The 22,373-nt window shown below is 33.7% G+C and overlaps 1 protein-coding gene across 1 annotated transcript in view; it reads left to right on the top strand.

The window, feature by feature from the left end:
• Positions 1-21,883, top strand: part of LCA5 (lebercilin LCA5) — a 32,375-nt gene extending 10,492 nt beyond the window's left edge. The window contains exons 2-8 of the mRNA XM_081139924.1: positions 3,753-4,134; positions 8,533-9,062; positions 12,568-12,705; positions 13,751-13,847; positions 14,570-14,709; positions 17,302-17,437; positions 19,118-21,883. Coding sequence (XP_080996050.1) covers positions 3,936-4,134; positions 8,533-9,062; positions 12,568-12,705; positions 13,751-13,847; positions 14,570-14,709; positions 17,302-17,437; positions 19,118-19,968 — 2,091 coding nt within the window. The 5' untranslated portion in view covers positions 3,753-3,935 and the 3' untranslated portion in view covers positions 19,969-21,883. The remainder of the gene's footprint in view (positions 1-3,752; positions 4,135-8,532; positions 9,063-12,567; positions 12,706-13,750; positions 13,848-14,569; positions 14,710-17,301; positions 17,438-19,117) is intronic.
• Positions 21,884-22,373: the final 490 nt, after the last annotated feature.

Here is a 22,373-nt window from a genome sequence, read left to right as displayed (position 1 = left end):
GATCAGGAATCAAACTGGCGACCTTTTTGGATGACGCTGAGCCAACTGAACCACACTGGCCAGGCAACATTTCCTTTATTTATTTATTTTTTAAAACTACATGCATATATTTGGGGTGGGAAGAGTGCTGATGCATGAGACGAGTGGCAGGTAATGTTTTGTGGATTCCTACCCTTTGCAATGAAAACTTAAGTGGCACCTCTGACTTAGATGATTGAGCTACTTCTGTTATATACATATAAATGAAATAACCTTCATCTATAAATCAACTTTTAAATATATTATTGGAATTAAAACTGACAAGGAACATGAATCAGAATTTACTGAGCATTTCGTATATTTGAATTGTAAATATAATTGTTGATATTTATTGAGTGCTTATTGTGTGATAGTGATTGAATTATCTCATTGAATCATTACAACAATTCTCTAAAGTTACTATGTTATTCCTGTTTTATAAATGAGAAAATTGAAATTCAAATTTAGATTGAGAAGTTGGGTGACTTCTCCAGATTTACATAGCCAATAACTGGTGGAGTCATTTAATTGCTCTAGTCCATCCTTTTTTTCTAGACAATTTTTAAATGTGTAAATATTTTCTTTCATGACTGCAGGCCAATTTACATATTTTTTTAAATATTAGTGTTTGTCAGAATAGCTGATTTCAGATCCAATAACTAATTGTAACAAAGAATGAGATTGATTGTCAGGCACTAAATACTAATTAGTTTTTAAAAGTATTATATGAGCACGGATTTAAACATATCTGATGTGTTTTAATCCTTTGCTGATATAATTCGTATTGATGGTGAATTTGTTCCATCTTTTGCTAGGATGAGCTCCTTCAAGTTGGCTCCTGAGCCCTTTTGACACTGTCTAGTGTCTGATAGCTTCCTTTCTGGTATAACCCCATTTCTGGATCTGTAGATTTATCTTATATACTTTCTCCCTCAGATGTGGAATAAGATATTTTACTGGGAGCATTATTTCCTTTTAAAGGGAAGTAGTATCTTGACACATCTGGGTGCTAGGAATATTCTTTGCAATTTGTCTCTTGTTTTAGGATTTTTCAATGAACAGAGCAAGGAAATAGTTTTTCTTAGTATAAAATCCATCATAAATTCATAATTACACTCCTGATTCAAATTTTGGACTACAGAGTTTTAAAAGCCCTTATTAGCTTATATTTGTTTCTTCCTATGTTGAAAAAAATGCACTTTTTTTTGTTGGTAGGATATATCTAATTAGGGATATAAAATCAAATCATTATTTTAAAATCATTTGAACTGGCTAATGTGTGTGGTTTTGCCACAAACTGTATATCTAGTTAGATTGATTTATTTCATTTTCTTTATAGGAATTGCTTTTTTAAAATCTAATTTTTAAAAATTATAATTTCCATATATAAGTCTACAAGTCTAGCTCCTATCCCTGCCCTAAACTTTGCTTCCTCTGTTCCCCCAAAGCTGTTTGTTTAATCAGCTAGCCAGCAGTAAATGTGGCTTTTAAATTAATTAAAATTCAAGTAATTAAAAATTTGTTTCTCAGTCTCACTTGCCACATTTTAAGTGTTGAATAGCTACATGTGGCCATCTTCTATATTGGTCAGCACAGATTATAGAATGTTTCCATTCTTGCTGAAGTTCTGTTGGACAGCCCTGCCCTAGAAACCCCTCCCTTTTTAAAATTAGGTGTTTAACTTATTCTATTGTTAAAAATATAAAAAATTAGGTGTATATATTTATAACCCTCTTTGATAAATGGAAATATACATACTTTTCTCCACCTTTTTATTAATATATCCCAAAGATCACCCCAGACTGCAGAGAATATCAGAGATAGCTCTCATTCCTTTGAAGCTTTCTAGGACCACTTGATGGTCTGGGTGTGTAGGTGTATGTAGCAGTTCCTCAGGGATGGTCATTCTGATTGTTTTAGGTCTTAACCACTGCAGTGGTGCTGCAGTGAACAGTAGTAGTGCTGTTTAGTGTACGCCTTATTTCATATGTTACTAGAACCACTATACTTTCAACACTAATTTCATCTATGTGATTTTTGTTTCTCCTAATAAAAATATTCTAATTATAAAAATAATCTGATTTCATTTTATTAAAAAATAAAAATATATTGAGAGATGAAATCACCTAAAATTCATGTTGCCCAGACAGACAATATTTTGGTGATACGTACCCTTTGCTTAGCAAATTTTTTTCAGTTCCTGAGTTAAGATCGTATACTCACTATGTTCAGTGTTTTTTCAATGAATGTGTGTAGTTGAGATCCCATTGTATATGCCCATTTGAATTTTTCTTTACCACGAGAGTATAAACCTTTTCGTTGTTAACACATTTTGTAAACATTTCTAACAGCTGCATGATATTATGCTGTATTGATTTTTACACTATTGCTCTTAATTATTCCACAATGGTTAGACATTAGGTTGCTTTTTTTTTTTTTTTTTTTTTTAATCCTTACCTGAGGATATGTTTTTATTGATTTGAGAGAGAGAGAGAGAGAGAGAGGAAGGGAGGGAGAGAGAAAAACATCAGTGTGAGAGAGAAACATCAATTGATTACCTCCTGTACTTGTCCCGACTGGGAATCGAACCCACAACCTTTTGGTGCATAGGATGATGCTCCAACCAACTGAAAAACCTGGCCAGGGCCTTCTTTTTTTTCAAATGTACTTCATTAAACACTTGCACATAACTTTTCCCCTATTTTTAGGGTTATCATCTTGGTATCCGGGAATAGAATTATTGGATCAAAGATTAAAAGCATAATTAAAGTTCAATCCATCTTGCCAACATTTTTTCCAAAAATTCTGTGGCTTTTTTTTTTTTTTTTTTAATATATCTTTATTGATTTCAGAGAGAGGAAGGGAGAGAGAGAGATAGAAACATCAATGATGAGAGTCATCCATCGGCTGCCTCCTGCAATTCTCCCACCGGGGATAGGCATGTGCCCTGACCGGGAATTGAACCCCGACCTCTCGGATCATAGGTCGATGCTCAACCGCTGAGCCATGCCCTGTGGGGCTGTGGCTCTTTTCTTGATAGCCATTCTGGCAGCATGGAGTGTTGTTTTGAAAAATCTTTGATAATTTGATAGGCTTAAAATGGTGTTTGAGGTTGAGTATTTTTATGTGCCTATCATTTGTATTGCCTGCTATGGATCTTAACATGTATTTGCCCATTTAACTTTTGGCCGCCTATTTTTCTAGTGGGTGGTATGAGGTATTTATTTATGTGTTAAGGATGGTAACCATTTTTCTGTCATGTTGCAGATGTTTTTCATTAAGTGTTTTAATTTGATTAACATTTACATACATACTTTAGTTTTACATTTTTATGTAGTCTTAAATATTTTTCCTTGTTCTTATTAGCAGGCTTGTTCCTTACCACCCCACCCCCAAAAGAGATAAAAACTGGTTATTTGATCATTATTCACCTGTTAAAAATCAGCATTTGTATTATAAATTTTAATATTCAAAGGGGTCAAATACAGTAAACATTCATTCAGAAACAATTATGTCAGGCACTTTACATGTTCTCTCTCTCGGCTATGACAGTCTGTCTTTTCTCCAAATACTGTAAATAGCTATGTGTGAAAATATAGATGAATTAAATTATAGCTTCTTTTAAAAACTGTAAGTAGTATGTTATTTTGCTTTTAGTATCTTTCATTGTAGTTAACTGTAGAAATCTATTTCATGAAATGTGATGAGTTTCCTTCCCCCTTCCTTAATTGTAGGGGAAAAAGTGTTTCTTCTGGTTGCTAATGTGAATTGTGGACTACAGATACACAGAGAAAACAGATTGTATAAACACAAATATTTTCACCAGGATCTAAAGACTTAAGCTCTTCAGGCTTGTCTGGATTTTTCTGGAAAAAAGAATCTGTGAAATTATGTGAATAGTGACTTCTTTCAAAACCATGGGGGAAAGAGAAAGAAGTCCAGATACTGACCAAGAAAGTAAGGCAGACAAACAGCATTACTGTTATTGTTCATCTGATTTTGAAACTACACCACATTCTTCTGGCCGGTCATCGCTGGTCAATCCCTCCTTACCTACAAGTATTAAGGAAAAAAATGCTAAAAAACAAATTTCAGATAGCCAAGTGCATCACCAAGGTAAGCACTTAGACCTAGAAGACTCATTTTGAATTCTTAAGGAAAGCGTGAATGAATGAAACTCTTCTGTTTGTATGTACTGTATATTAGTGTATGCATGGAAATGGACTGATTTACATTTTGAATTGAATATATTTTTATAAATTTATATAAATGTTGCTCATGGCACTGCATATTAGCCTTTGTTATATTCAAAGTCATACTATATACAGAAGAAAGAACCATAGTTAAGGCTCCTCATTTTGTTTTCTTTCTAAATAAGTACTTATTTTGCAGTTTTGGGAGTACTGTAAAAGCAAAACAATCAAATGTTTATATCTTTCTTTGTCTTAATTTTTGAAAAGTAGTGAAAGGCATTTATATTCAGTGGTTAAGGGGCATTTCGTTTAGAATAACATTACTTCCCTTAGGGGTAATGCAGTGCTGACTGCAAAAGTTCAGATTAAACCCAGAAATAGAATTTGGGACTTGAGATCACCAGTCTGTTTTCTATTAAACTGTGTCATAATGGAAACAAGATCAATAAGAAAAATTATTTCTAATTATTAAAGTATTACTAATCTGGAACTGGTACTAGTATACATTTGACTAGGTAATATTCTAGAAACTTCTTTGTCTTAAGAAATCCCTGGTCAAAAAAACCCTCATGTGTACTTAGTAACAAAACATGTAAGGACTATAAGTACACCATTGAAAATGAGCTAAGTTTAATGAGGTGGTTATACTATGTGTTAATAAATGCGGCACAACTATAACAGCAGTAGCTTAGGATGATGAGAGTTTAGATTGTGAGGCATGGAGTGGCGAAATTGAAATCTGAAAAGCGAAATAGGCCAGGTCATGAAACACCTTGAATCCTGTGCTAATACAGTGATTGTTTCTGTGGGGAAATAGTTAACCATTGAAAAGATTTAAGCAGGGGTATAATTAAAATTGCCTGTATAAGTTCTTACTTTGAAAAATAGTGTTTGCTTTTTAAAAATCTACAAGAATATGTTCTTTTTGAAAGCAACCCTTTCATGGACCCCTGATCTAGCTTCCCAGGGACGTTCATACTTTTTAACAATCTGGTACCCTTCCTTCCGACCTCCCCCCCCCCCCCCCCACACACACTTTTTGCAGTACAATGGTGCAGGATTTCGGTCTCTTCCTCCAACCTGTCTCAGTGTGAGCCTCTTGTTTTGATTTTGTGGTTGAGAGCATAATCTGATATTAGACTTTTGCTCTATGTAATTAAGAACAGATAGATCTTAGGGTTGAACTTTGGAAAATGCATATTTATTCCCAAGAAATAATTTACATACCTAGGGAATTATTGGTAGGAATACTTTGATTTTTCACTCCTTCCCAAGAGCAGCTTTGGAGGCCACCCAATTAATGAGTCAGAACTTCTTAGGCCTTATCTTATTTGAGAAGATAATTGAGAAAAAGCTGTGAAAAACTGTAGAAACCTATTTCACGAAATGTGATGAGGTCTGACATCACCTGTAAAAATTTCAGTCATTGTCTTCACTCTGACTTGTACAGTTTGCTGCTTTGCATTGTCTTCTGAATTAGAATCTGTGGTAATTTGTCTACCTTAGATCAAGCAACAGGACTAAATTGATACCTTCCTTTAAACACTAAGTTAATTTCCCTTGATTTAAGTTGCAATCACCAGTGTAGACTAAACTAAGGAAAGAACAAATATGATTAAAACAGTATCTTGAACACTTGAATTTGTGGATTTGCATATTTGATAGCAATTATTTCTTTTTCCTTTTCATATTATCTAAAAAAATAAAATTGTGCTCTATGAGAAGTTATAAATAATGATAAAATTTAATAGTTTAGGTTATGCATGTTTCTATATTGCACACTCTATTTCTTTATCAGTAAAATAAACATTGAGTTTTTGGTAGACATAGTTTATCTTTATTACATGTTTTTTAAATGTTATATATATTTTTTTAATCCTGAAAGAAGGAAAAAAGCATTATTTTCTCACTTTTTTTTTTCTTTTTAAATATATCTTTATTGATTTCAAAGAGAGGAAGGGAGAGAGACAGAAACATCAATGATGAGAGAGTCATTGATTGGCTGCCTCCTGTATGCCCCCCACTGGGGATCAAATCCATAACCCCGGCATGTGTCCTGACTGGGAATCGAACCTCAATCTCCTGGGTCATAGGTCGATGCTCAACCTATGAGCCATGCCATCCGGGCTCACCCTCTTTTTGGTGGTGAGTTAAGGGGCAGATGAAGAATGATATCCATGGCAGTCAGTCATATTTTATTAACACTACATTTCATCTTGATAGTTTTAAAAATGAAAATTAAGAAGGTAGATGAAATCTGGTAAATATTTTTGAGTTCAGGTTAAGTATACTTTTGTTAATCAGTTTGTAGTCATGCAAATAAAATATACTAAAAGCAAGTGTTCAGATTTTTAAGATGTCAAAAAGCTGCTTTTGGGAGCCCTTTCTGTCTGACTGAATACCTGAATTAAAATAGTAGTAGAACATTTTTATGCTGATTCTTATATAGGCCTCAACTTTGAAATAAAACAGATTTCTATTGATAGGAAATCTTGTTTGCTGAGCAGTATAACTTTATACATAAAAATCAGAGATTTGGAATGATTAATGTTCATCTTTATGTATAACCATTTTTATATATAAAGTTTCTGTCCTTCCAAGAGCTGAGTACATATTCCATAATAGCAATATAGATACCAAAACTTTCTTAACTCTGTATGTTGGAAAAGAAAGAAAATTGAAATGATGGACTCTCCAATTTAGGATTGAAGTATTGCTGTTCAATGGAAATAAAATTCAAGTCACACATATCTTTTTAGTAACCCACATTAAAAAGGTGAACTTAATTTTAATATATTTTATTTAACCCAACATATCCAAAATATCAATTTTAAATATCGTTAATATGAAACATTGTGTGTGAAATATTCTCCATTCTTTTCTAAGGCAGAGGTGTTTTAATTTCAGGGTGCATTTCATGGCTATGGCGTATTTCAGTTTGTACCACCCCTACTTCAAATTTCTCAGTAGTCAATGTAGCTAATTACTACAATATTGGATAGTATAGTTTGGAAGTTACAAGTAGGTTTTCCCTCCTTTTTATTACCACTTCCTTTGATATATTCAAGCATTATTAGAGTTGGAATCCCAAATCAGTATACATTCAGAACACCTTCTTTATAAAGTTTCATTAAAAAGAAGATTATAATGTTAAATTGTAAATACTATTGGTTAAATCTTTGCTTGTTTGCATAATGGAATCAGGGTATTTATGGCTGGTGAGATAGGTTGGATTTCCTAGTTTTGTGTGGGTTTTTTTTGGTTTTTTTTTTACTCTGGAATGCATTTCCTTCTTGAAAAAAATACTCACCTTGGAGATTAAAGTTCATTATTCTTAACTGTGGCAGACATCCAGAAGCCTCTTTTAAAGAGCAGGTGTTCTCTATATGGAGGCCTAAGTTTAATGAATTTTTAGTAAAAATAACATTCCAGATTTTTGTGAAATATTGAGATTAATATGTACACTTTAAGGATTTCAAATGCTTATATTTTTAGGATGTAGTATTTGGTTTTTATCTTGTTCTCAAATTATGTCAGATGTTTTTGATATGAACATCACACGAAAGAAAGCCCCTGAGAAAGCATTTAGAATCACATCGGTACTGCTGAAGTGTTTTTCATTTTCAATCACTAATAAATGGGATTAAGTTCTTATTACTGACAGAGAATATTTGTGGAGAACTTTGTTTTACAAGCATACTTCATTTAATCTTCAAAACAGCATAATTATGTAGGTGGTATTATCCTCATTCTGTGGGTGGGGAAATAGACCTGCAAAGGTTTAGTTGAATTGACCAAGGAGTTATTAAGTGGTAAATCTTCTCACTGTACAACATGTTGTCATCCTGTTTCACCAAAGAAAGAAAAAGAGTTATAATTAATTTAGAAAAAAACTTACATTTCCACATGTCAAATATCTTGGCACAGGTGACTTGAATGTCACAATGTGTTTGTCCAGTGTTTATTGGGTATCATGCTAATGCTGATGATGCCCATGTTCGAATTCTGACTTGCCATTTTATCATAAAGTTACAAATGGTAAGTCCTGATACTGCCACCTTTTAAAGCAATGTAAAATAATTCCTTATAAACTATTGTTATGTCATTTTGATGGATCAAAATATTCTTGGCCTTTTTAAAAAGATTCCAAGCTTTTATTAATAGAAACATTATATTAAGAGCTCTAAATAAAGTCTGATATTTAAATATTATAAAACCATATTTTAAGGAACAGAATAACTGTTATGGGTCCACTTGTTAGAATGAAAAATAATACATTTGGTACAGCTTTCACTTTCCATTATTACTGTTTCTTTTTTAGCCTCTAGGAAACGAAGTCCTAAGCGTTCACCAAACAGAAAGGGAGTCCGAGTGGGATGTCGCTCCCAGAGCCTCAGTAGGGAGCCACCTCGGAAAGATACTGATCTCGTTACAAAACGGGTTCTTTCTACAAGACTGCTAAAAATCAATGACTTGCAGAACGAAGTAACTGAACTCCAGGTCAAGTTAGCTGAGCAGCTAAAAGAAAATAAGGCTTTGAAAAGGCTTCAATACAGACAGGAGAAAGCCCTGAATAAGTTTGAAGATACAGAAAATGAAATCTCACAGCTTATTGCTCGTCATAACAATGAGATTACAGCACTCAAAGAACGCTTAAGAAAATCTCAAGAGAAAGAACGGACAACTGAGAAAAAGATGAAAGATACAGAATGTGAACTCTATAGGACAAAATTTTCCTTACAAAAACTGAAAAAGATCTCTGAAGCTAGACACCTACCTGAACGAGATGATTTGGCAAAGAAACTAGTCGCAGCAGAGTTAAAATTAGATGATACTGAGAGAAGAATTAAGGTAAAATTTCTACAGCTTCTAATTGTGCTCTTTTGTATTATTTTTCATTGGACATTTAATGTGCTCTATTAAGATTGCTTATTGCAGTTCATCATTTGCTTGGAAATGAAGACTATCTTTTTAGTATTTTCTTTCTCAGTTAAGAGATTGGGAAAACTTTAACATTTAAGAGAAAGATGCAAAAGATTAAGGGCCACATGTTAATGGATGAATGTTTAATTCTGTGGATCATAGTCATTTGGGGGAAATACACTGTTTGATTATCTGATTGTTTCTCTAAATTGAAAATACTATAATAGTTGTAGTGTATAAAACTGACATTTTGGGGCCATTGTATGAAAATTGCCACATGAACAATACTTTGTTTTCACTTTGAACATTTCTCAAAGACATCTTTTGGGCAGGTGTGCCCCTACTCCCCAAAATGAAAACTGATATGAAGCATAGGTGGAAGAATGTTGAGTTACTAGTCTGAGAATACAGCAGATCTTTAAAAGAAAAAAAAATTTTTTCTTGAAATGAGAGAGGAAAAGGGTACTACCCCATCACTGTTACACAGGGAACCTATATTAGATACTACCTGCTATAAATGTGTATCAAATGGAAGCCCTGAGTTAGGGCTTAGAATTGACATGTAGTTTGGAAAGCAAAGGTAAGGAAAAAGTCTGGAATGATGCCTGCTGAGAAGAATGTGTATTCTGCCGCTGTTGAATGGAATGTTATATCTTTTAAGTCCAGTTCTAAAGTGTGGTCCAATTCCAACATTTACTTACTGATTTTCTGCCTGGCCAGTCTTTCCATTGCTGATAGTGAGGCATTAAAGTCCCCTAGTATTATTGTATTGTCTTTTTCTCTATTAAGATTCATTAGTATTCGCTTAATATATTTCAGTGCTTGGGCATTTGGAGCACATATATTTATGATTGATTGTTACATCTTCTTGATGTTTTGACCCCTTTATCATTATGTAATGATCTTCTTTGCCTCTTGTTACCCTTTTTGGTTTGAAATCTGTTTTGTCTGATAGAAGGATGGCTGTCCCTGCCGTCTTTTGATTTCCATTTGCTTGGAATATCATATTCCATCCTTTCACTTTGAATCTCCATTCTTTCACTTGAGTCTGCATAAGTCTCCTGTTGGCAGCATCTAGTAGGGTCTTTTTTTTACCCATCCACCCCCTCTGTACCTTTCGATTGGTGAGTTCAATACACTTACTTTTAAGTTGATTATTGATATGTAAGAATTTACTACCACCATTTTACCTTTTTCCTTCTGGTTATATTGTCTTTCCATTGTTTCTTTTTCCATCTATTTCTGTCTACCTTTGTAAGTTTGGTGGTTTTCCATGGTGAATTTGTTCAGTCTCCTCCCTTTTTTTATGTTTCATATCTCTGGTCTAGATATTTGCTTTGTGGTTACCATGAGGTTTACCTAAAACATCCCAAAGATAAAACAGTCCTTTGTCTGCTGATAGCAATTTATTTTTATTCACTTGTAAATGTTCCATCTTTTTACCCTCCCCCTCTTATATTTTTGATGTCACAAATTCTTTTTATGCTGTGATTTTGTTACCAAGTTGTAGCTGTAGTTATTTTTAATGTCCTTTTCCTTTAAACTTTATGCTATAATTGTTTAATATTACTATTCTAAAAAAGTTAGTTTTATAATTCTGACTGTCACCTTAATCAAAGTTCTGTGTACTTTTGTTTTTTCATTTCAACCTGAAGAGCTCCTTTCAACATTTCTTGTAAGGTAGGTCTAGTGGTGGTGAATCCTCACAGCTGTTGTTTGGAAAAACCTTATTTCTCCTTCATATCTGAAGGGTAACTTTGCTAGATAGAGTATTCTTGGCTGGCAGTTTTAGTCTTTCAATATTTTGAATATGTCCTTTCACTCTCTCCTCACCTAGAGAGTTTCTGCTAGCAATCGCCTAACGTGCATTCTCTTGTAGGTTAGTAGGGAGTCTTTTCCTCCCAACGGCTGCCTTTAAAATACATTTTCATTGACTTTTGATAGTTTTAATATAATGTGACTTGGAGAAAGTCTTTTTGTGTTGAGATAATATGCTGTTTTATTAGCTTCATGGACTTGAATGTACAATTCCTTTCTCGGGTTTGGGAATTTCTCAGCTATTATGTCTTTAAATAAGTCTCTACTCTGTTTTCCCTCTCTTCTTTTGGTTTACCTGTTGATCTTATGTTGGCTCTTTTAATGCAGTCTGACAATTCCTGTGGGGTTTCTTCACTTTTAAAAACCTTACTTCTCTGTCCCATCTGACTTGCTTTGTTTCTTGCGCTTTGTAATGCATCCTTCATAGTTTATTCAGTTCTTCCGCTCCAGAATTTGTTTGGTTCCTTTAGAATTTCAGTGTCTTTGGTAAAGGACTTCTATCCATTAATTTTATCCTGAAATCATTGGATTTCTTCATAACAATTATTTTGGATTCTTTATCAGTGAGATCACAGTTTTCCATATTTGGGGGTTTGGTTGCTAGAAAATTGTCATTTTCCTTTTGTGATATTGTTACCATAATTTTTCATTGTATCTGATGAAAAGTCTCTCTGCTGCTGCATTTGATGTAGTGAACACCTTTGATCACTTTGATTCTAACAGTTCAACAGGTCGTAATTAGGAGGCTTTCTTTTATTTTAAAAAAAAGCTAGAGGGGAGGTGTGTGGTTTTGGTGTGCCCAGGTAGGGGGATGGTCTGTGGGTGGATCTTTTGCCAGTATCCTGGAGCATCCAGAAGGAAACCTATTCCTTCATCTCTGTCTGCCTTCTTCCCTTTCTGTTTCCTCCACAAAGTGACTGTGGTCTCTTCTCAGATAGAGCAATGGGTTCCTGCAGCATGCACAGCAGGGTAGACCTTCCACTCACTGCCTTCTCCCTTTACCTCCTCTGCAGCCTTTTCTGAGACCCAGTCCACCCATTTTTGGATGTACAGGCGGACAAATCTCTTGAGTATCTTGGTGTGCTGTGCAGAGAGGTGCTTTTGTTCCATTATGAATGTCCCATTAGTTTTAAGTCAAAGGGGAGAAAAAAAGGAATGACTCAAGCCACCACGATGCTGACATTACCTAAAAGAAAATATTTTAACATAAATTCTTTCATAAATTTCATGGAACATGTTGAAGGCCATGGAAATGTCTATTGTTTTTATTTAGAAATATTTTATAAGGTAATCTCTGCACCTTGAATAGTGCTGTTTCATATCTATTTGCCCAAACAATGATTCTCAAAAGCCCATGTTTCTCGTCACATCCTTTAGCTGTCTTTTGCTCCTAACTTAAATGACTGTTCATGTACGTGTCAGACAAATGCTTAAGAAATTAATAGCTGAGTATTAAATTGTTGGTCAGCCTGTTTCACAGTTTATTTTGTTTACGAATACTAATCCCAGCTTGGTTTGTATGTCTTGTACAGTACTAGGAAAAAAAAGTCACTTTGATGCTAAGTGCAGTGTTTTACAGTTGAATTATTTTTGTTTATTTGTACACATATCATAGGAACTATCAAAAAACCTTGAACTGAGTAATAACAGCTTCCAACGACAGTTGCTTGCTGAAAGGAAAAGGGCATATGATGCTCATGATGAAAATAAAGTGCTTCAAAAGGAGATACAACAACTGTATTACAAATTAAAGGTAAACACTTTATTTCTCTCTATACTATCAGATGAAAACTCAATATTTTACAACACTGTTACTTTTCATATTTGTAAATGGTACAATATCATTTATGAAATTCCAATATCATCTTTTGCACATATAAAGAAAAAGTTTGTTAATATCATCACTATAACACATGTTAAAAATGAAACATTGAATACACTAATAGGAATGATATAACTGAAATAAGTTATAAAATCCTGGATGAAAGTTATTGGAAATAGTGTTTTTCTCTCACATGGTTGAATAATCCAGTGTTCTTCCTCAGGTAACCACATGCTTGATTATTTTTTAAGTTATTTTAAATAATGCTCTTAATTTTCAGTGTCTATAGGAAGCATTCAAATTAGTTAATTTTGTTAAAACAGGTGTTCTTTTAATTCTTTCCTGAGCTCATTGATGGGTTGAAATTTTGTGCAAAATTTAATGTTTATATATTACCTTGTATAGAATTTTTACTTTGTTAATCAAATTATGAGAGAAGGCTATAGTCCCAAAACACCTGTGTCAAGAGTGTTGTTGTTTTTTTAAAAAAGCTCTAATTTTTAACTCATTAATAATTTATAAGTCACATTTGAGAGATGCTAACTAAATTCTTTGTCTCTGTTGCTAAGCCTGGAAGACAGTTTAGGAAATACTAGCTCTATCAGGTAGGAGTAGGTAGAAAATGAATTTTGCCTTATTTTCTCTCATTTTTTTGACTGCCATTATACAGAGTGTCCTCCCAAAATGTATACACACTTTAACAGCTGATAGCTCAATTTTGAAAATGAAGTGTATTTTAATAAACATTGCCTTTATCATTATTCAAAGTGTGTGTATACATTTTTTGGGACACCCTATATATTGAACTTTGTAGGGAGAATCATTGTTCTACCCTAACCTAAATGCCCTAGAGACATTCTTAAAAAGGGAAACTGAACTAGGTATTCGAGTTTGTTAAGTAAAGTACCAATTGACAAGGTGGTGATTTTTGTTTTGTTTGAGACTCTGTGTCCTTAATTATTGGGTTTGTTTTCAGGAAAAGGAGAGAGAACTGGATATAAAAAACATATATTCTAATCGTCTACCAAAGTCTTCTCCAAAGAAAGAAAAAGAACATACATCAAGAAAAAATGGTATAGTAGCTATTGTTGTTGGAAACACGTGGCAGCTATTACTAATAGCAAAATAAATTCTGAAATAGAAGGAAGGCAAAGGGGAAAGAACTTCATTGAAATAAATTTGTTTCCTTTAAGCTACTGACTAACTTAATATTTAATATTAAATAGTTTTTCAACTTTCTCAAGTTTTTCTTGAGTTCACAAGTTATATTTGACATAATTTATAAAAAGTTTTGCTTTATAAGCATACCCCAAACTAGATACTATATTATACTGTAATGAACCTACCTAGAACCTTTGTTTATATGTCACCTAGCTTTAACAGTTGTACATTTTACTAATTTTATTTTATCTATTTTTTTTACTTTCTTCCCAGAGTATTTTAAAGCTAAGTCCAGCTATTTTATTTCACTCATAAATACTCACTTTGGTATTGTTGTACAATATCTTTTTTTTAAAAAAACAAAAGTATAATTTCCCTCTTCTGTAAGTTACAAAAAAATTAAAAGCATAAACTTTGTAGAAGCTTAATAGGATTTACCTGTCAGAATTGTCCTCAGATTATAACGTAATTGCCAGTAAATCCTAGAAACAGAAATATTAATGTGAGTACTCATGGAGCTGAGCAAAATATGCATTATCTCATTTAGATAATAAATATATATACCAGCTGAATTCCATATATCTTAGCAATGTTTAATACAATTAGAAAAACTCTTTTATAATTTTCATGATAGCTGCTTGCCAGACTGATAATACATACCAGTGTACAAAAGGAGTACAAACCAGTGAAGACTTCAACATAGAAGAATTTCCTATTACACCACAAACAGTTATGTGTTATGAAAACAAATGGGAGCCTGAACGTCTGTCTTTGGTGAGTTTAGCAATATGATCAGGTGCCAAACTCTACGTGTGAAGTTATTCCTGCAACACAGTAGCAAACATTTTAAAATTTCAGCAGTGACGCTAATACTACATCTGTAACTATGCAACTAGCCTTTCAGAGAGACAGATAACATCTGTATATTTTTATTAAATTCCTTTGAATTGACTCTTAGTTCACGTTGCGTCTTTCACATGCTTCAGGGAGGTAGATTTACCTTCTGTGTAGGAGGTAGAAGGGAAGAAAAATTTACTTTCTAAGTTTCTTACCTTGTGTGTACCACAGTGGTCTCTAAAAATCCTCCTTGCTTTTATATTTAAAAGCAAAGTGTAGTAGCTTTCAAATGACTTCTTAGAATTTGACTACATTTAATTTGGGGGACCTTCTATGTAAGAGCATTTTACAAGTTAGATGAAAGCCAAGCAAAGTAATTGTGGTGGAATCCAAATTAGTGGCATTCTGTGTGTGTGTGTGTGTGTATGTTGGACCTTCATTTAAGTTATGTTCTGAATACTGGAAGGTCCTTTTCTGTAAGAGGTTTTTCTCTTCAGTGTTCAGTTTAAAATCCAAAGGAAATATATACCAGAGAACCATCATATTTTAATAATCCTATATTTTTGTGCCTTGTAAGTTTCCCCATGACTCTAAGATCTCTTCTTGTACAAAACAGAAAGGATGGACTGATTTGGTTCCTGTGTGTATTCTGGCTTTTTATGTTTTTTACAATTTAGACAAGTTAGCTGTATCTGCTGTGTTTCTTCCTACATTTGCACTATAATTGAGATTAGAGATCATGATAATTTTTCTTTTTTAAAGGATAAAATATGGAATAGCAGAGTAATTCTTAACTTTAAGATAATATATGTTTCAGCAGGAGGAACAGCAGCTTGATATAGTGAAGAGAATATAGCCTTAGAATTAACACTGCTTTTCAGTTAAATTGTGGTTCTGACATTTTAGTTGTGTGACTTCTTGGAGTTTCAATTTCCTAATGTATAAAATGGGAGTGCATTACCTTTTAGGGGTGTGGTAATAACTAATCATGAAGTTTGAAATTTATGAAGTTCTTAATACTGATCCTGCCACTTTAAAGGGCCCTCAGCAAATGGGAGCTATGTAAAGAACAGGTCAAGCTGCTTTTAGAAAGAGACCCAGAATACAGTGGCTCACACAAAATATTAGTTTCTTTTTCTGGTCAGTAGGTAGTCCAGAATAAGTAGACAGCTTTATTCCATGGTAGTCATCCTCTGTCTTACTGCTCTTCCATCTTAAAGGGTACAGTGGCACCTCGGTTTTCGAACATCTCTGTGGACAAACGTTTCGGTTTAGGAACGCCATAAACCGGAAGGAAATGGTACCTCGGGAGTCCAATGTGCCACACAGCTCCCACTGAGGGCAAGATCCCGAGGCCTAGCTGTCGGCTGTTGATCCCTCGGTTTTTGAACGTTTCAGAACTCGGTCTTCTGGAATGGATTACATTAGAAAACTGAGGGACCACTGTATAGTCCTCTTGTCCAGCTGGCGTGGCTCAGCAGTTGAGCATCAACCTATGATCCAGGAGATCGAGGTTTGATTCCTGGTCAGGGCACATGCCCGGGTCGCAGCCTCAATCCTTAGTCGGGGGCATGCAGGAGGCAGCCCATCAATGATGACACTCTCATCATCTATGTTTCTAGCTAGCTCTGTCTCATCCTCTCCCTTCCTCTCTCTGAAATCAATAAAGATATATTTATTTATTTTTAAATGGTTAAAATAAAATAAAAACACGCAAAAGCATAGTCCTCTTCTCTATGCTTGGAACTGGCTCACCACCCCTATGAGAAAGTGAAGGGCAAGCAGCTTTTGCTTTTATAAATATCAGAAGTTGTATATGTATTTCCACCCATACCCTGCTGGTCCTGTCTAGCTGTAAGGGAGGCTAGTCAATGTTGTCTCCAGTTAAGCAGCCTATGGTCTGCTAAAACTCAAGGTATTTCTAACTAAAAGGAAAAAGGGGGAAATGGATACTAGGGGACAGTGTTCTATTATACAAGTCTACTAATAATATTTTACTTTTATTAAGAAAAATTACACACGTGAAAGGGACCATAAGAAACTAGGAATTTAAGTTTATATTTTTGATTTAAATATTACAAAATTAATTGAAGGCTTTGGGCCTAATGGTATAGGTGAGACTCAAATTCTTATATGAACTTGAAATATTGAGTGTAATTGTCTCTTCCTGTATTATAGTTCAACATCATCTCAATTGGCCTTTATAGTTGGTTAATAGCCTTTCTGGTTAATGGAATTAATCAGATTGTGTTGTGAAATGTACAAAGCCAGGATATTGACTTTACTTCTATTATATGGTTTTGATATAGCTTATAAATGCTTCTTTAAAATTTTAACTAAAGTAAGAAATAAACCTGTGTGCTTTTGAACATCTTTCAAAGGGCATTAACTTCTGACTTACTGATCTATTATTTGAAAATTTGCTTTAATTTCTCAGTTGGTATCATGCTTAACTTAATGAGAGATCTACAATATTTAAGTAACTCCTTTTTTTTCATGTCAACTTGCTTTTTTTTTAATGTGTACTAGGACCTGAAATCTCATGGGAGAGATGAGCATGAAGAAGCAGGGATTCTAACCCCAGTTGTGGAAAGAGAAGAAAATTTTGTTAAAGCTCATGGAATCCATGTTATAAAACAAGAGACTGAGAAGCTGGAAGATGATGGTAAGAGTTTAAGCAAGTGATGAGTCCACACCCCCTAATACCTTCCAGCTGAAGAGTGAATTGGATATTCAGAGCGAGAAAAGACTGATGCAGTGGTAGAGGACGTTCTTTCAGGAACCACAGACATTTGAATGAAGTTACTAAGGAAAGAAAAAATGAAAACTATTTCAGTAGCTCTTTGGGGTTAGGGAAAAAGGACCAAGTTAGCTCAGAAAATTCAGACGAGGGGAAAAATTCTTCGTGTATTAACTAAAGATTAAGATATAACTGAAGTACAGCCCTCTTTATTGGCTTGACCTTGAATCTCTAGTATGTAGATGAGCCCAAGCATTAAAATCAATGAATTGTAAGGTCCTGAATCTATTCCTATAATTTTTCTTTGGTTTTAAAATGTAAAGTAAATCTTTAACATGTTCAACCATTAGTGTGGAAGTTTAGTGAACCAACTCACATGGAAATTCAGGAATAAATTCATTTTCATCTGGAAAAAATGTCTTAAAGGTATAGGTGAGACTAATACTTTGACTGTATTTTATTAGTTATATAGTAGCTACTTACAGAGAAATCCTTTTCCCCCTTAAAGTTAATGGAACATAAAATCATGACTAATTGTTTTAAATACACCCCCCCCACACACACACAAGTACATTCACTAATTTAAGTAACAATATAACAGTTGCATAGAAGCTATATTTACATCACTATCGGCTAATCCACAAAGGGAGATGCTTTTGCATGTTAAACTGTAGAATAGAAAATTAAGGTGTTATGTTCAATTCTGTCTAGGTACCAGGAAAAGGAATAGACTGTAACTTTTCAACTGATATTTTTATTGGAGTTGATATGGAATGATCTCTGACATCACTGAGAATGTATGCCATTTACTAAAATTACCAAATGCATAGTGTTCTTACATATGTTAATATTTTTTTTATTTGGAAATAATTTCAGAATTATAGCAAAGCAGCAATAATAGCCAAAGAAATGTTTAAGTTGTATACTTCATGCATATACCCTAAAATACTTTCGGGTACATTTCTCCAAAATAAGGACAGTATAGTTTTCAACCTCAGTAAATTTGACTTTGATACAACCCATTTGTCTAGTCTGCTGTCTATATTAGTTTTGTAAGCTGACATAGTATTGTCCTTTATAGCATTTTCTTAGCTTTATAAAAAATACTTTGTGAGATTGATATTACTGATGAATATAGACCCATTTTTTAAAAAATAGAATGTTCCTCATTTGTAGTTTATCTGAAGCTTTCTCTTAATTAGATTCAGGTTAGTGCATCTTCCATCAGAATACTAAGTAAGTGATATGTCTGTATGACATCCAGAGGTTCAGTTTACTTTTAAATTTAAAATAAGTGTTTTTCCTGTTACCTTCCATTCAGTGTGCAGTTCAGTAAAAAAAAAAAAGAGACCCTCTTCCCTACCTCTAAATTGAAGAACAAAATTTTTCTTTAAATGTGAATCTTAAGTGCAATATACATTAAGTATATTCTTTTTAAATCCCAGAATATCAAGTACAGAAATGAAGTTTATGGTGTCCATTTTCACTATACTGGTAATACCCAAATTAAATAAAGACTGCTGTTTTGTAAAAGATGAGAGTTGGTTTCCTGTTTAAAAATATTGACTGTTACAAATTTCAATGTTAAAATTTGATTTCATACAGAATGGGAAAGAGAAGAACCTGCAAAAAAGCAAAAAGTAAAGACATCTATGCTGGAGAGAGAAGAAAAGCCAGCATTGGAAACTGGAAGATACCAAGTAGAAATGTACCAAATTCAAAATATTGATATATTGGCAGAAGAGGAAGAAGAAAGACTGAAGAGAGAACTGCTACTTGCTAAACTGAATGAAATCAGCAGAGAACAAGATTCTCAGAATCTCAAATGTCCTCCTCTGCCGTTGCTCCCTAATTTGGAATCTAAACTGCGCTCCCCAAAGAGAAGCCCCAAAACATACATGTTCTCTGAATCCTCAGAGAGATTAGTTAATGGGCATCACTTGCAAGACATCAGTCTTTCAACTTCAAAAGGAGATGGTCAGAATCCAGGGAGTAGCAGAAGCCCAGTCTCTCCAAATGAGCTTGTATTTGGCAGCTACGTGCCTTCATTTGCAAAAAATTCAAGGAAGTCAAGTCCACTTAGCCAAAAAAGTTGCCTTTTGGATTTCCAAAGAAACGGTATAGAGAAATTTAGCAAAGACGATGCAGATTTAACTACAAGAAAAGAGAAAAAAGCTAATCTGATGGAACAGCTATTTGGTGCCAGTAGCACCATTTCCTCTAAAAGCAGTCGCCAGAATTCTCTGGCTGCCAACAAAGGAGACTTTGACCCTTTAAATGTTCGCCCTGGGGACAGAAGCAGCAGGGGTAGACAACGTGAAGACGATGACTTTTTCCTCAGTGAAGGAAGAAGTTTTAATCCAAGCAGACACAGATTAAAAAAGGCAAACCAAAAAGCCACAGGACAAGCAGTTGATTCTGTAGAAGATGAAATTGAGGATGTAGGACTGAGATGACTGACTAGAGTATATATTTTTTTCCAATTGTAAATATTATATTTTAATACAGTATATATTATCAACATGTAGACTTTTTAATATTGAAAAGTCCTTATTAAAGAATGATTTTAATAGAAAAATACAGTAAAAATAAAAATAGGGAGAGTATATCACACCACGTAGCTAGTTTGCCAAGAATGAAGGAGGCTCTGTTGAGTGAAACCAAAAATAGAGATATATCTTACTTAGTGTTACTTTATTTACACATAGGTTTTACCTCTTAAATCAGCTCTATGGGAGGTTTCACTCCAGTGGAGTTCACTTTCTGTTTTTAATCCCTATTTATTTATTTGTACTTAGCTCAATGAGGATATGACCCAAATAGCCTTCCTGCTGATTACTGAACGTAAATTAAGGGTGAGAAACTCTGTGTTGGGAAGTGTAACTCCAGATGGGTGCTACTTTGAACCAGATCTTCAATGGGTCAGGGTGGAGGTCCCTTCCTTACAGGGCAAGGCTGAGCTACTTTTAAGTGGAAGCAGTCACCACATTGGGATTTCCTATCCTTTGGAAGGAACCAGAGTTAAGTGCTACTCATTTCTTAATTACAAGTCTCATTAAATTACCTACAACTGTGCTAACATACTGGTTGAATTCAGAAGACACTTATTTGTTTACATGGATAATTCTTCTGACACGGCTCCCAGTGTAATCAGTAATTCCTCTCCTTGTTCTTTTATACTTTGAGAATCTTCCAACATAGAAAGATTTTCAGTTTAATTTTGTTTCCAAAGTAACGTAACTTGGAAATTTTAATATATACTATTAAGATTTGAACTTACTGTCAAACTAAAAAGACAATGATAGTGTAGGACTATTGTACTTACAGGACTAATTTTAAAGCAAACTTGGTTAAAGGTATTTTAGAAATGGGGTTTCTCCCTTGCAGTGTAGGGTGGATATTTTTCTGTTGAAATGCATTTGCATTAGTTTTCTGCTCTTTGTAGCTCACTTTTTCTGCAAAGGACTTTATGACCTTGGATTATGCTGGATATGATTGGTCTTTAAGTAGCAGTAATACAGTACCAACCAAGGAGAGTTTTCTGTTAACTGTTTAAATAGAGAGTGGTAGAAATAGTGTATCAGGGGAAGAATAAAAAAATGTAGGTTGGCACTTATTCTAAAGTGAGCTGGTTTTGTTTTTATTTTTCCCCTCAATATGATTTCTAATGGCAAGCACACATACTGATGAGGTCACAAGTGTTACTCTTTTGGGTTCTTATAAAATGCTTATTATTGAATATAATTTCATAACTATTTGACAAGACTTACCTGGTTAGGTCTCTAATTAAAAGATGTACCAGCTATCTTTTAAATTGTGTTCCTGGGCATTGAATTTATTGGGAATTGAATCTCCCAAAAGTGCTAAATTATATTTTTTAATATTTTAATAGATTTTTTATATCTGATACAAATAAGAATTTAGTATTACAGATCATTCTAATATATGTAAACCGCAATATTGTAATGCAGTTCTTGGTAAAATATTATGTAATGTTAATTTTGTTCATAGTTGCTAGTTTTTCTGCCAAAAGTATTCTCATATTTAGGTTGTTTTGTCTTATAAGGTTTTTAAAAAGCCTTTTGGTGAAGTTTTATATTCAGGTCATTTTAATTACTCTCTTACTTTTCTCAGCCTGATGTTTTCTAGGCTCTTTAACCAGATGCAACAAGACAGAATTATTAAATTTAAACCTAAAATTAAGTCATAGACTTAGAAGCATTATGGTGTAAAGCATTAAAATTGGAGATTAAAATGTACAGAACAGGTTTTTCTTAATGAGCAAACCTTAGAGAGTAAATCATTTTTTTCTAAATGTCAAGTTAAGTTGTTATTTGTACTCAGAATGTTTACTAATAAAAGTTAAAAACACACTGTGACTCTTTGTTTGAATTAGGAAATATATAATGGAAACGGTTAATTTTTATTTTATTATTCATCTTTTTTTTTCTCTGTCCAGTATTTTTAGCTGAATTTGCCCTAAATCGGGTTAGACACTATTGCTAATCTTATCAGATAATTATAGTTTTAATCTTTTCACCCTTAACAGCTATCATAATGACATATATTGCTCATAATATAAAAAAGGTGGGGGTAAGGAGAATTAAATGAATCATAAACTTAATATATGGCTGACTTACTGGGTTTTTTAACTTCTTTTCTCCATCTCATATTCAGATATGAGATGGTATCCCTCATTGGGTGTTAGTTGAATATCTGCCTCATGAAAAGGGGATGGTAAATTTGTATTAGGGTAACAATATGGATTTTTTAGGATCAAAGAAGGTACCATAAATTATCAAGAAGGGATCTGCCTTTAAAGCTTTTTCCTTTCTACACAATAAATGCTCCTTTCACAAGG

The sequence above is a fragment of the Miniopterus schreibersii genome (assembly GCF_964146895.1).
Source record: "Miniopterus schreibersii genome assembly, chromosome: 6".
Taxonomy (NCBI): domain Eukaryota; kingdom Metazoa; phylum Chordata; class Mammalia; order Chiroptera; family Miniopteridae; genus Miniopterus; species Miniopterus schreibersii.
The sequence above is the reverse complement of the archived record's forward strand: the minus strand, read 5'-3'. Positions and strand labels throughout refer to the sequence as shown.